We start from the raw sequence: 14678 nt of genomic DNA, 5'->3' as shown, positions 1-14678 counted from the left end.
ATTAACTACATCTATTCAGCATCTTTTCTGAATCTCAAAGACTCAAGGGAGAAGGAGCTAGATTCAAAAGAGAACACATAGTATGATTCCATTTATATAAAGTTCAAATACAGGCAAAACCAACATCAATTCAGACTGGAGGTATAGTCTCTGGAAGTGGAAAGGGAGAACTTTGTGGTCCTAGTATTATCGTATTTCTTTTCTTTGGGGGGGTCTTTTTAGGGCTGCACCCACAGCATATGGAGGTTCCCAGGCTGGGGGCCAGCCTACGCCAAAGCCACAGCAATGCAGGATCTGAGCCATGTCTGTGACCTACACCACCGTTCACGGCAATGCCAGATCCTTAACCCACTGAGCAAGGCCAAGGATTGAACCCCTGTCCTCATGGATCCCTGTTGGATTCGCTAACCGCTGAGCCATGATGGGAACTCCAATATCATTCTGTTTTTTGAATTAGGTGCTTGTGGCAGTAGTAAGTTCACTTTGCATAATTACTGAAATGTATGAGATTTATTTTTCCTTGTGCATATTATCCTTCAATTAAAACTTACATGAAAAAAAATTAAGTGTCATGGGAACAAGAGAAAGCAATTAAATCTATGGGGCAGATGAAGCAAGTGTCACGAAGGGAGCAACTTTTTAGCTGATTTTTCTGGGATGAGTTGGTATTTACAAGCAGAGAAAATGGAAGAGATCTGCTCTAGGTAGAGGTACATAAGCTAAAACAGTTGATGGTCATTTTGTAATGTAAAAAAATATCAGATCACTACGTTGTGCGCCAGGAATTAACATAGCATGGTAAGTTGACCATACTTAAAACAAACTCATAGAAAAAGAGATCAGGAGTTCTCCTGTGGTGCAACAGGTTAAGGATCTGATGTCACTGCAGTGGCTTGGGTCACTGCTCTGGTGCAGGTTTGATCCCTGGCTCAGGAACTTCAATGTGCCCTAGGTACAGCTGAAAAAATTAAATTAAAAAAAAAGAAAAAGAAAAAAGAGATCATATTTGTGGTTACCAGAGGTGGAGGTAGAGGGAGGAGGAATTGGTTGAAGATGGTCAAAAGATACAAACTTGGAGTTCCCAGATGGCTCAGTGGTCTAAGAATCTGACATTGTCACCTCTGTGGCTTGGGTTACTGGTGAGGTGAGGGTTTGATCCCTGGCCCAGGAACTTCTGCCTGCCATGGGCCAGCATCCCTCCCCCCAAAAAAGATACAAACTTATAAATACTAGAGAGGTAATGTACAACATGATTTTGTAATTAACAGAGCTGTATGACATATATTAAAGTTGTTAGAGAATAAATCCTAAGAGTTCTCACCACAGGGAAAAAATGCTTTTTTTTCTTTTATGTACACTAAACTTACTGTGATAATCATTTCATGATGTATATAAGTCAAATCATGCTGTCCACCTTACATTTATGTAGTGCTGTATGTCAATTATATTTCTTTCTTTCTTTTTTTTTTTTGTCTTTTTAGGGCCGCACTTGCGGCATATGGAGGTTCCCAGACTAGGGGTCTAATCGGAGCTGTAGCTGCTAGCCTACACCAGAGCCACAGCAACTCCAGATACAAGCCGCGTCTGCGACCTACACCAGAGCTCACGGCAACACCAGATCCTTAACCCACTGAGCGAGGCCAGGGATCAAACCCGCAACCTCATGGTTCCTAGTCGGATTTGTTAACCACTGAGCCATGACGGGAACTCCGTGTCAATTATATTTCAATAAAACTGAAAGAAAAAAGCTTTAAAAATTTAAAATATGCTTATTATTTTAAATCAACTACAAAACAAATATTTTTAATTTCTCAGTTTTAATTTCAAATATGATAAATATTGACAGATATAACCAAAGATGTACTGGAGCCAGCTCTTGAGAACCAGTTGAATTTCTGGAAATTTTGTGAGACAATTGTTAACACCATTGGTAGCTTAAAATAGGTTGTGGTGGGAGTATTTATAGCACAGAAATTGACAAATGCTGGGAGTTCCCATTGTGGCTCTGAAGAAGCGAACTCAACCAGTATCCACCACGATGCGGGTTCTATCCCTGATTTTGCTCAGTGGGTTAAGTTTCCAGTGTTGCCATGAGCTGTGTTCTAGGTCACAGATGTGGCTCAGATCCCACATTGCTGTGGCTGTGGAGTAGGCCGGTAGCTGCAGCTCTAATTTGACCCCTAGCCTGGGAACTTCTATATGCTGCAGGTGTGGCTGTAAAAAGCAAAAAAAAAAAAGAGAGAGAGAGAAAGAAAAGAGAAGGAAAATGCTACAAATCAGGGTTCCCCACCCCTAAATAGACAGCTATTAAAATTCACCAGCACACCACTGGATAGAGTCCCCAAATCCAAAGGTTCTTTGGAGTCCATAGTAGTTTTCACAAGAATACAGGAGCCCTGAATCCAAAAAACTTGAGAACCGCTGATCTAGAAGATGCTATTAGTGAAGAGAAAAAGGATAAAACTTAGAAGATTTTTACCTAGCAGAGTTCAGTAATGAGCCTTTAGTATGTAACCTCAGGGACAGAGACACATGAACTTACTCCACATAATAAAGTGGACGGAGGAGTTCCCATTGGGGTACAGAGGAAATGAATCTGACTAGGAACCATGAGGTTGCAGGTTCTATCCCTGGCCTGGCAAGCGTGGGTTAAGGACTTGGTGTTGCCATGAGCTGTAGTATAGGTCGCAGACGTGACTTGAATCCTGCATTGTTGTGGCTGTGGTGTAGGCCAGCAGCTGTAGTTCCGATTGGACCCCTAGCCTGGGAACCTCCATATGCCTCAGGTGCAGCCCTAAACAAAACAAAACAAAACAAACCAATAAATAAATAAATAAAGTGGAAAGAATATTCTTCCTGAGTTATTGGAAGTGGCATTGAGGAGTGAGAGAGAAGATTAAGCAACACAGAAGGAAATTTGACAGTGGGATGATGGAAATGGCCAAGAGTCTTTCTGAGAACCCAAAGTCTAATACTCGTGTTTATTTTGTACACTGTTTTGACATGCTGCACCTCATGCCTCTACATCTTCAGTAGAGCCTGCAGCACACACCCGTGCCTTGATGAGGGACTTTTATGGAAATGAAAGGTAAGAGAACAGCAAAGGGAGGAGCCATAGCTAGGAGCTGGAGGTAAGAGAAGAAAAAGAACTAGGAGCCAGCAGTGACCAAGAAAAAGTGGATTCCAAGGAGGATGTGAGAGAGTAAGCTTATCTTTCCAGAGGGTTCTAGAGTATTCTAGAGCTCTAAGGTATTCTAAATTTTCACCCTAAAATAATGGTTCTCAACTGGGGTGATTTTGCCCCCCTCCCCGGGGGATGTTCAGCAATGTCTGAAGATACTTTTGCTATTGTGACTTGGAGGGGAAATCTGGTGTGTTGATGTGAGGGACACTGCCTAACACCTTATAATGCATAGTACAGCCCCTAATTAAAAAAAAAAAAAAGAATTATCAGACCCAAGATGTCAACAGTGCCAAGGTTGAGAAATTGTGCCCTAGAGTGGTGGGGATAATAAAACAAATCCCAGGGGACTACTGCGAAATTTAAATAAGATAGTAAGAGCTTAGTGAATGACAGCTACCGCTGTTAGCCGCACACATTTGCCCCTTGCCTGTTACCTGGGCGAGAATTCTGCCTGACTGAGCCTTGATAGTTCGTCTGGAGAAACGTAGGCCGATTGTCATTGATGTCCTTCACCTCTATGGTGATGGGGACTGGGCCCTCCACTGTGTTGCCATGAGCATCCAGGGCTGAGACCTGATGTCGAAAGGAAAGGGAAACCGCTTTGGTGAGTCTGGACTTCATATCACACACCCAAAAGTCACTTGAAGGGAATTAGAGCCCAAATAACAAATAACCTGGTGACCACAGGGGAGAAAGACACCCATAAAAGCCCAGATTGGGAGCTGCTCAAATAGAAGTTCTATCAATTAAACCAAGATAATCATGACTGTGTTTCCAGCAGTGGAGTGTGCTGGACACTGGACATGCTTTTTTTTCTAAATAGTTGGAATGAATGAAATAAGAAAACTTTGACCCTTGAGGATATGGAAATGCCATGTCCTGTTACAGAAGCATTTTAGTGGTCGCCTCCAAAGCCAGCAGTAAAAGTTACCAACAGAAAGCTTTTGGCTTGCTCTTTTTTCCTGCAATTAGTTCTCTACCATTCCTGTGAAAACTAAGGAAGGAGGATCTCTTTAGTCAGTCTCTGACTTTAGTCATTGGTTACCTCTGCTTCTTGCAAGGCCCACAGGAGCTCCAGTCTAGCACTGATGCTGCCTTCTTTGTGGGTCCAGAGCTCAGGCAGATACCAGCGAAACATTAGAGAAGTATTGACTTGGTTTTGATCCAGGTGCCTTACTATGGCCACAGTCAGGCCTTGTTAATATAAATTGGGTTACTCTGGTCAAAAAGCCTAAAAATGAGACGAGGGTACATTTGCTACATCCCTCTCTAGCTGGTTAAAAAAAAAAAAATAAGAGAATGAAAGGACAAATGAAGTTTGCAAAGCATGCTGAAACAGGGTTCCATGCCAGGGATAAAGATGCCAGTGATCCTTCCAGGACGAAGGGTGCTCAGAGAGGTTGGTGTTAAGTGTCCTTCATCAGGTCTTAGTTCACCTGGAGTTTGTGAACCGCTCTTGTTTCCCTGTCCAGGGTTTTGTTGTGATACAGAAGTCCATCTGGTTGTATCTGAAATATGCCATCTGTCTCCCCAGTTAGTACAAAAGTCACAGCAGGAGGATCAGCCTTAAACTGGGGAAAAGTAAAAATTAGATTAGGTTGTAGAATTTGTAATAAGTCACCAATTTCAGGTAATGTTTTCATTTGCACAATCACTAAAATAAGAAGTTTTAAGCTTTTAAAGTGATGCATTCTAAAAGTTTGCTTGAACACTAATAATTTAACACTCAAAATATACATTTCCCTCAAGAAAAAAAATATGACATAATTCAATACATTGACAAAAGTTAAATGATACTTTAAATTACATGAGATTTTTCTGGGACTATCTGAAAGGTATAAAACTACTAGGAAACATTAAGAAGGATAGCTTCACTGCTACGATTAAAAAAAAAAAGACATCATTTAGTACTTCTAAAAATTGTGACAATGATTGAGACATTTTAATATTAAGGAAAATAATTTGAAAGTGGCTTTAAATGGCAAGATTCTATATGACAATCTCACTTTTTCAGAAGTGATGAAAATATCAATGATTATATATGGGATAGCTATAGTAATTTTAAGACCAGAAGAAGAGAAAATTCACATAAAATAAAGCAGAAATAAAAGTTGTTCAACCTCATTAATAATTTTAATGTTATATGTATTTACAAATTAAAAATCGTTAACAGCCAATGTTATAAAGGACATAAATAAACATATATATTATTGATGAAAATATAAATTAGCATAATCCTTTTGGAAATAACTTGAAACATAAAATGTTTTCAGCCTTTGAGAGCAAACAATACTAAACAGAACTTATCCTGAGGAAATACCTTTGAAACAATGAACTGCATGCTTGTGCTATAGTAATCTTATTTATAATACTGGTAAAGTTGAAAACTCCTCAATGGTCAAAAAGAAAGGTAATGAATTACATAACACATAAAATTGATAGAATTTTAAGCATTAAAATATTCATTCTATAAATTACAAAGCAGCAAAAGAAACAACAATATGATATAAAGTACCAAGAGGAGAATATAAGAGTAAATCTAGACTATGATTGTAACAGTACCAAAAGTATTCATGTCAGTGGGCAAGAAATGGAATTAAAAAAAAAAAAAAACAGTTAATGTGTTAAATGGGTAAGATTGTGGGTGGAGGTTTTTTTTTTGAGTGTTTGCTTGTTGATATTATGTTGTTTATATAATAAATGGAAGTATTATTACTTTGCACTTGAAATAAAAAGCCCAGACATCAGTGGAAAGGTAGAGTAAGGATTCACAGAAATCTTTCCCTCAGAGTTCCACTTGTGGCTCAGCAGGTTAAGAACACAACATAGTGTCTGAGAGGATGCAGACTCATTCCATGCCCTTGCGCGGTGGGTTAAGAATCCAGCATTGCCACAAGCTGTGGTGTAGGTTACAGGTGCAGCTCAGATCCCATGTTGGTGTGGCTGCAGCACAGACCGCAGGTGCAGCTCTAATTTATCCCTCGCCTGGAAACTTCCATATGCCACAGGAGCAGCACCTCCCCCCCCAAAAAAAAAACACTTTCCCTCCATAAAATTCATGAAGAACTGGCAAAAATTGTAAATACCAACTTTTTCAGAACCTTGGAAATTAATCAAATGCTTGAAAAGTCCAAGGAATGTTTAAGAAAATCCCTGTGTTCTGTAATAACCTATATGGGAATGGATATGTGTACATGCATGGGCTGAATCACTTTGCTATATAGCAGAAATTAACACAACATTGTAAATCAACTATACCTCAATAAAATTAAATTTAAAATAAAAAGAAAATTGCTGACTATCATTAAGAACCAAGCTTTGGGTTACTTTGACTTGCCCTAATTCCATCATCCTTTCTCAAGATATACAGTGCTATTGAGAATGAACCGCCTCACAACCATGGTACGATGAAGGAGACAGAAGGGATATGGAGTTTCCCAGAAGTCCCATCCCCAAAGAACTGTTATTATCTAACCTATCTGCAAGCTCCCTAGAAACACCTACTCATGTAGATTGTCTTTATTTGACCCGACTCAAATCTCACTCACTGCAACAATTTTTTTCCTGGGGAATTAAAAATAATCATCAGCAAATGCTTAACACTGCAGCTACCTGAGGCAGTGATAATAGCTGATGCAAACAAGAAGCAAACCAAAAAATTTAAAAGGTAAATCTGGAGAATGAGGTGTCCCTGGACATGTGGGGGGGGGGGGCAGGAATCAAAAACCTCTGGTATATTTCTGGGAGTCTAAAAGCCATGTTCATAAGTAGGGCTCTGCACATGTCCAAGAAAGACCTTAGATGGCCCTAATCTCTCACCTCTGACTGACCTTGAGGCTCTGTGCAAGGAGGAAGTAAAGGCTAAGGCACAAATGTAAACTGTTTGCCACATCCTTGAAGGTGTGCCCAACATACACACAGAATCTACTGGCAAAGGCTGGTAAGACCCATACATTAAAAAAAAAAAAAAAAAGAAAAGAAAAAAAATAGCAGTCAATAGAAACTGCTCCTGAAGAAACCCAGATGTTAGATTTACTAGATAAGACTTTAAATTATCCTTTTTAAACAGATTAACTAACTAAAGTAAACTTTAAGAACAATTGTATGAGAAAAATATCTCACCAAATAGAGGATATAAATAAAAATATAGAAATTATTTTAAAGAAATAGAAATTCTAGAGTTGACAAGCATAGTAACTGAAATGAAAAATTCATTACAAAGGGCCCAACAGTAAACCTGAGCTAGCAGAAGAAAGAATTTGTGAACTTGATAACAGATCAGTTGAGATTGTCACCCTTGAAAAAAAATTAAAAAGAAATATTAATAGAATCCTGGAGACCAATGGAGCATTGCCAAACAAACACAGGCATAATGGGAGTCATAGAAGGAAAGGAAAGAGTTAAAAGGGCAGAAAGATTATTTGAAGAAAGACTAACCAAAAAGTTCACAAATTTGAGAAAAACATTAATCTATGTGTCCAAGAAGTTCAATAAACTCAAAACACAGTAAACTCAAAGAGACCCAAACTTGGGCACATCATAATCAAACACAAAACAAATGAAAAGAGAATCTTGAAAGTGCAGGGATCCTCAATAAACTGAACAGCTCATTTCTCATGGAGTCCAGAAGACAGTGAAATGACATGTTCAAAGCGCTGAAAGAAAAAGATTGCTGGAGTTCCCGTTGTGGCTCAGTGGTTAATGAATCTGACTAGGAACCATGAGGTTGTGGGTTCAATCCTTGGCCTTGCTCAGTGGGTTGAGGATCCAGCATTGCCATGAGCCGTGGTGTAGGTTGCAGACACAGCTCAGATCCTACGCTGCTGTGGCTCTGGTGTAGGCCAGTGGCTACAGCTCCGATTCAACCCCTAGGCTGGGAACCTCCATCTGCCACAGGAGCTGCCCAAGAAATGGCAAAAAAAAAAAAAAAGAAAAGAAAAAGACTGCCAACTAAGAATTGTGTAGCCAACAAAACTATTCTTCAAAATGAAGGTGAAATTAAGCTATCAGGATAAACAGACTTTAAGACAAAAACTGTTACTAGAGACAAAAAAAAAGGACATTCTATAATGATACAAGGGCAAATCCATCAAGAAACTACAATGGTTTTAAATATACATGTACCTTCAAATAGATGGCAAAACACATGAAGCCATAACTGAATGAATTTAAAATATACAATTGAATAATAATAGTTGGTGACTTCAAAACTTCACTTCCAGTTATGGATATAACGAGTAGAAGATCAGCAAGGAAATACAAAATTGAACAACACTATAAACCTACTAGAAGCTAATAGACTTCTACGGAACACTCTGATCATCAAAAGTCTTGACACATCACATTCTTCTGAAATGTACATGAAACATTCTGCAGGTCATATCGCATGATAGATCAAAAAACAAGGCTCGATAAATTTTAAAGCATTAAAATCATACAAATATGTTCTCCGATCACAATGGAATGAAATTAAAAACCAAGAACTGCAATAAATTTGGGAAATGACAAAGATATGGATATAACAACATAATCTAATAACCAATAGGTCAAAGGGGAATTTAGAATATACTTTGAGATGAATGAAATTGAAAACAGCATGCCAAACCTAATGGGATGTAGTTTAAACAGTATATGTAGGGATATCTATAGCTGTAAATGCCTACAAAAGAAGAAAATCTCAAATAAGTAATCATCTACTTTTAGAAACTAGAAAAAGATGAATAAACTAACCCAAAGCAAGCAGAAGGAAATAAAGATTAGAGTGGAAATTAATGTAATGGAGAATACAAAAGCAAAGGAGAAAATCAACAAAACCAAAAATATTTTTTGTAAAGATCAACAAAATTGACAAATCTTCAACTAGACTTACCAAGGAAAGAAAGAGAGACAAAAATCAAATAACTGAAGTGAGGAATGTAAAAAAAGACATCACTACCAAACCTTGCAGAGATAAAAAGGACTAAATAGAATACACAATTGTTTCCCCACAAATCCAACAACCTAGATGAAATGGATAAATTCTTAGACAAAAACTACCAAAATTGACCAAAGAATAAATAGAAAATCTGAATAAGACTATAATAAGTAAAGAGATTAAATTAGTAATCCAAAAAAATCCCACAAAAGAAAACCCAGAATCAGATAACTTCACTGGTGAATTCTAATGAACAAGTAAGGAAGGATTAACACCAAACCTTCACAAAATGCCTCCCAACTTATTCTATGAGGGCAGTTTCAACCTCATAAGCAAATCAGAAAAAAAAAAAAAAACACAATATAACCACAGACCAATATCTCATAAATATAGATGCAAAAGTCTTCAACAAAATACTAGCAAGCTGAATCCAGCCACATATAAAAGGGAATTATATGTCATGACCAAGTGAAATTTATCCCAGCATACAAGGCTTGTTCAACATATGAAAATCAATTTAATTTATTACCTCATTTTAACAGACTCAAGATAAAACCAGATATTTCTCAATAGAGGCAGAAAGATCATTTGACAAAATCCAACATCTTTTCATGATTTAAAAAAATGCAGTAAACTATATAGAAGGTAACTTCCTAACCTGATAAAAGGCATCTAAGAAAAACCCACAGCTAACATTATACTTAATGGTAAAAGACTGAAATCTTTCCCCATATGATCAGGAACAAGAAAATGATGCCCAATCTTGTCATTTCCGTATAACATTGTACTTTAGATCCTAGACAACAGAAGGAAATAAAAGTCATCCAGATTGGAAAGAAAAAAACTATCTCTATTCACAAATGATATGATTCTTTAAGATATGGAAAATCCTAAAGAATCTAATATTTTTCTTTTACCGCTGATAAGCCCAGTAAGGTTGAAGGATAAAAGATGGATATACAAAAATCAATTGTATTTCTATACACTAGTAAAGGAGAAATCTGAAAATAATGAAAACAATTCCATTTACAATAGAATCAAAAAAATAGCATACATGAGGATAAATTTAACCAAAGAAACAAGAAATTTGAAAACTGAAAAATATAAAACATTGCTTAAGGAAATTAAAGATCTAAACAAATGGAAAAACATCCCATGTCTAAAAATTGAAAATTGTAGAGTTCCCATCATGGCACAGCAGAAATGAATCTGACTAGGAACCACGAGGTTGTGGGTTTGATCTCTGGCCTTGCTCAATAGGTTTAGGATCTGGCATTGCTGTGAGCTATGGTGTAGGTCGAAACATGGCTCGGATCTGATGTTGCTATGTCTGTGGTGAAGGCCGGTAGCTGTAGCTACAATTGGACTCCTAGACTGGAAACCTCCATATGTTGCAGGTGCAGCCCTAAAAAGCAAAAAAGAAAAAAAAAAGAAAGAAAATTGTTAAGATAGTAATATTCCCCAATGGAGACAGTGATTCAACAAAATCCCTATCAAAATTACTTTTGTCTTGTTTTGTCTTATTTGTAGAATTGACAGACTGATCCTAAAATTTATAGGGAAATGCAAGAGACCCAGAATAGCCAAAACAATCTGGAAAATTTATTGCAAATCTACAGTATTCTAGAGAGTGTGGTACTGGTATAAGGATAGACATATAGATCAATGGAATCAAAGCAGGTTACAGGAATAAACTTCAGCATTTATAGTCAATTAATTTCTGACAAAGGTACTAAGACAATTTAAAGTGTTTTCGACAAATGGTGCTAGATATCCACATGCAAAAGAATAAAGTTAGACCCCCTACCTCACGCCATACACAAAAATTAACTAAAAATAGATAAAAGGCATAAATGTAAGAGCTAAAACTATAAAACTTTAAGAAGAAAACATAGGCAATAAATTTTGGTCACATTGATGCAATAGTTTTTTAGATATGATATCAAAAACACAAACAAAAAGAAAACAAATAAATTGAATTTCACCAAAATTAAAAGCCTTTCTGTTTCAAATGACACAATCAAGAAAATGAAAGATAAGCTACAGAAGGGGAGAAAATATTTGCAAATCATGTGTCTGATAAGGAGAATACATAAAGAGCTCTGGAGTTCCCGTCATGGCACAGTGGTTAATGAATCCGACTAGCAAATATGAGGTAGCGGGTTCGATCCCTGGCCTTGCTCAGTGGGTTAAGGGTCCGGCATTGCCGTGAGCTGTGGTGTAGGTCGCAGACGTGGCTCAGATCCCGCGTTGCTGTGGCTCTGGTGTAGGCCAGTGGCTACAGCTCTGAATAGACCCCCAGCCTGGGAACCTCCATATGCCGTGGGTGCAGCCCTAGAAAAGGCAAAAAAAAAAAAAGAGCTCTTAACAACAGCAAAAAGGCAAATATGCCAATTAAAAATAGGCAAAGAATTTGAATATTTTTCCAAAAATATATACCAATATCCAATAAGCACATGAAAAGTCTTTAACATTAGGGAAATGCAAATCAAAACCCCAAAGAAATACCACTTTACTTCCATTAGAATAGCTACAATAAAAAAAAAAAACATAACAACAGGCATTGACAAAGATGCAGAGAAATCAGAAATCTCATATGGTGCTGGTGGGAATGTAAAATGGCTCAGTTGTTTAGCAGACCAGTTTGGCAATTCTTTAAAAAGGTAAACATTGAATTAACTATGACCCATAAATTTCACTCCTAGGCATATATCCAAGAGAATTGCTTTTTAGAGCCGCACCCATGGCATATGGAGGTTCCCAGGCCAGAGGTCTAATCAGAACTATAGCTGCCGGCCTTCACCAGAGCCACAGCAACATGGGATCTGAGCTGCATCTGTAGCTTACACCACAGCTCACGGCAACACAGGATCCTTAACCCACTGAGCAAGGCCAGGGATCAAACCCGCCACCTCATAGTTCCTAGTAGGATTCATTAACCACTGAGCCACAATAGGAACTATCCAAGAGAATTGGAAACATATGTCCTTACAAAAAAATTGTCATTGAATGGCCATAATAGCATTATTGATACAACCATAAATGTCCATCAAATGATAAATGGATATGCAACTGTTGTTATTCATGCAGAGGAATATGATTCAGTCATAAAAAGACATGAAGTACTATACCTGCCATAATATGGATGAACCTTGAAAACATTACGCCGCACTCACTGTAACCAATCGCAGCAGGTGTGACTTCTTTCCTCACGCTGATCCTACCCATCTCCTTCTCTCCATTCCCCCTTCACTTTCTTAATCCAGGCCTCCATCACTTCCCACTGGTCTATGGCAAATCACTATTTGACATTTCCCAAGAGCCATCCCACCTCGAGGCTCATGCCTTCATCATATGCTCTAAGTGATCACAGAGTAGGTCTGAACAAACACAGTCTAATTCCCTCACACCTTCTTTGACTCTCCCATGGTGCCCTGCAGCTTACCACAGGTTAAGGAGCCAGTCCAGACCCCACCACAACCCCACTCCCTGACCTTGGCAGCCTCACCTTTGACTGCACACCATCTCCCACCCTAAACTTCATTTCCTTGCTAAATGCATACCCCCATGCTTTTTCCCATGCAATATTCAGGGCCTGCTCTGTGTCTGTGAGCACCTTTTCAATGTTAAATACTCAGTTTAGGGGTCAATGAAACTTTTTCTGTTCACCCACTACCATCCTCATTTAAAATGATGAGCCTTTCTCCACGTGCATTTGGTCCCCTCTGCATCCCATCAGACTCCAATCAGAACCCTTCACTGCATGCCTGCTTACTTGTTAGTCTCCTTCTATGATTCCACGAGCTTGCTGGATGGGGTTGGGCCCATCTTGTGTCCCCAGTACCCAGCATAGCACCTTGTAACAGCAGGCGCTTCATACAGAGTAAATAAAAGAAGATAAATGTATGCCCAGCCCACAAGGTTCTTACCAGCTCATGGAGCATAGAAATACACAAATGATCAATATTCTGTAATAACCTATATGGGGACTGAATCTGAAAAAGAGTGCATATGTGTATATGTATAACAGAATCACTTTGCTGTACACCTGAAACTAACACAGCATCATAAATCAACTATACCCCAATAGAAAATAAAAATTAAATTGACAAAAAAGACGCAAATGAAAAGAAATTTTTGCCACGATCATGGCAATGCCAGATCCAAGCCACATCTAAGCCCTACGCCACAGCTTGTGGTAACACTAGATCCTTAATCCACTGAGCGAGGCCAGGGATCAAACCCACATCCTCATGGAAACTAGTCAGATTCTTAACCTGCTGAGCCACAACAGGAACACCGAAAAAAATTTTTAAAGGTACGTGAGAAATCTATAACTAAGTGCACCCTGGCAAGGCAGAGAAAGTTAGTAAACAAGCACATTATCTCTGGTGTAGGCCCTCACCATAGACTCCCAATCAGTTCCTTGCACCCTCTCCAGTTTCCTACCCACCCCACCTCTCCAGTTTGTAGCCCTGAATGGAAACTTGATTCAGGAGCATTGTTTGGGGGAGGAAATCTAAGAGCCTCAGGAGTCAGGGCCCTTCTGATGTCTGCAGCTTCCTCACCCACCTTCTTCTCCAGGCTCTCTGCTCCCCAAGCAGCCTGGCCTTCTGCCAGGACTCCCTGGATGGCCTGCCCTCTCCTAGCGCATGGCTCTGCCTTTGCTGGAATGCTCCTCTCTTGCTATCAGATTCCAGTTCTCTAAGCATTTGCTCTTCCCTCAGTGCCTGACTTCCCCTTGGAGAAGTCAAGGCCTCTAGAACCAGGAGGCGGACAGGGTTACAGGTCCACCCCCACCAGCTCCTACGATGGCGCCCTTTGCACTCACCTAGGGCCAAATGAGAGAAGGTGGGATGAGACAGCTTTCAGTCTCTCCTCCGTGGATGGGAGCTGTCCAACAAAGCAAATGCTTGCAGTTCACAGAAGGCATCCACCTTAAGTGGTAGTTTAGTAACCCTCTGCTTGTGTTGTATGAAAGGAGGGAAGGTTAGTAACCCTCCGCTCCTCCCCCAGTGCATGGGGTCAGGGATCATGGGCAGCCCCAGACCCCAGGCTTATCAACGCATCCTCAACCACTCCAAGGCCAGACCGGCTTCCCCAGGGGATTTCTGGTCAATGCAGGAGTATGTTTTTCTCCCTCTCCCTGTCACATTTCTAGAATTACTTACTTCAGTGCCCTTTACAACTGAAGTCTCTTGCCCCCACCCTCACCCTTACAGTCCACACCTCAATCTGATGCTTTTCTCAGTTAACTAGTTAAACAGGATGATGCTTCCCAGTGTGCCTAGACCAACCCATAGGTGAGGGCTCACAGGTAGGTTCAGGGGAGGTGATGGGGAAGGCAGGCCATTCCAGCACTACTCCAGAAAACCCACATCTTCAAATGTTTCAGACAGCCAGTTCGTTGAACAAGCTCAGATGGCCATCCCACTCCAGAGACTGGTTCCCTTCCCATCCTGGGGGAGAGACAGAGCCCACAGGCACCCAGGTCCCCGCCCCAGGGATGGAGGACTGGCCCCAGACACCATGGAGGAAGAGTCCAAACAAGGATGTCGGGTAGAAGGTCTTCCAATACCG

At 39.6% G+C, this 14678-nt stretch overlaps 1 protein-coding gene across 1 annotated transcript in view; it reads right to left on the bottom strand.

Annotated features, from left to right (window-relative positions):
* The window catches only part of CDH17 (cadherin 17), a 70281-nt gene that overhangs the window by 49132 nt on the left and 6471 nt on the right, over nucleotides 1-14678 (bottom strand). The window contains 2 exon segments of the mRNA XM_047782851.1: nucleotides 3619-3757; nucleotides 4621-4755. Coding sequence (XP_047638807.1) covers nucleotides 3619-3757; nucleotides 4621-4755 — 274 coding nt within the window.

The sequence above is a fragment of the Phacochoerus africanus genome, chromosome 6 (genome assembly GCF_016906955.1).
Source record: "Phacochoerus africanus isolate WHEZ1 chromosome 6, ROS_Pafr_v1, whole genome shotgun sequence".
In the NCBI taxonomy this organism is placed as follows: domain Eukaryota; kingdom Metazoa; phylum Chordata; class Mammalia; order Artiodactyla; family Suidae; genus Phacochoerus; species Phacochoerus africanus.
This window is presented reverse-complemented; position numbering and strand designations above follow the sequence as displayed.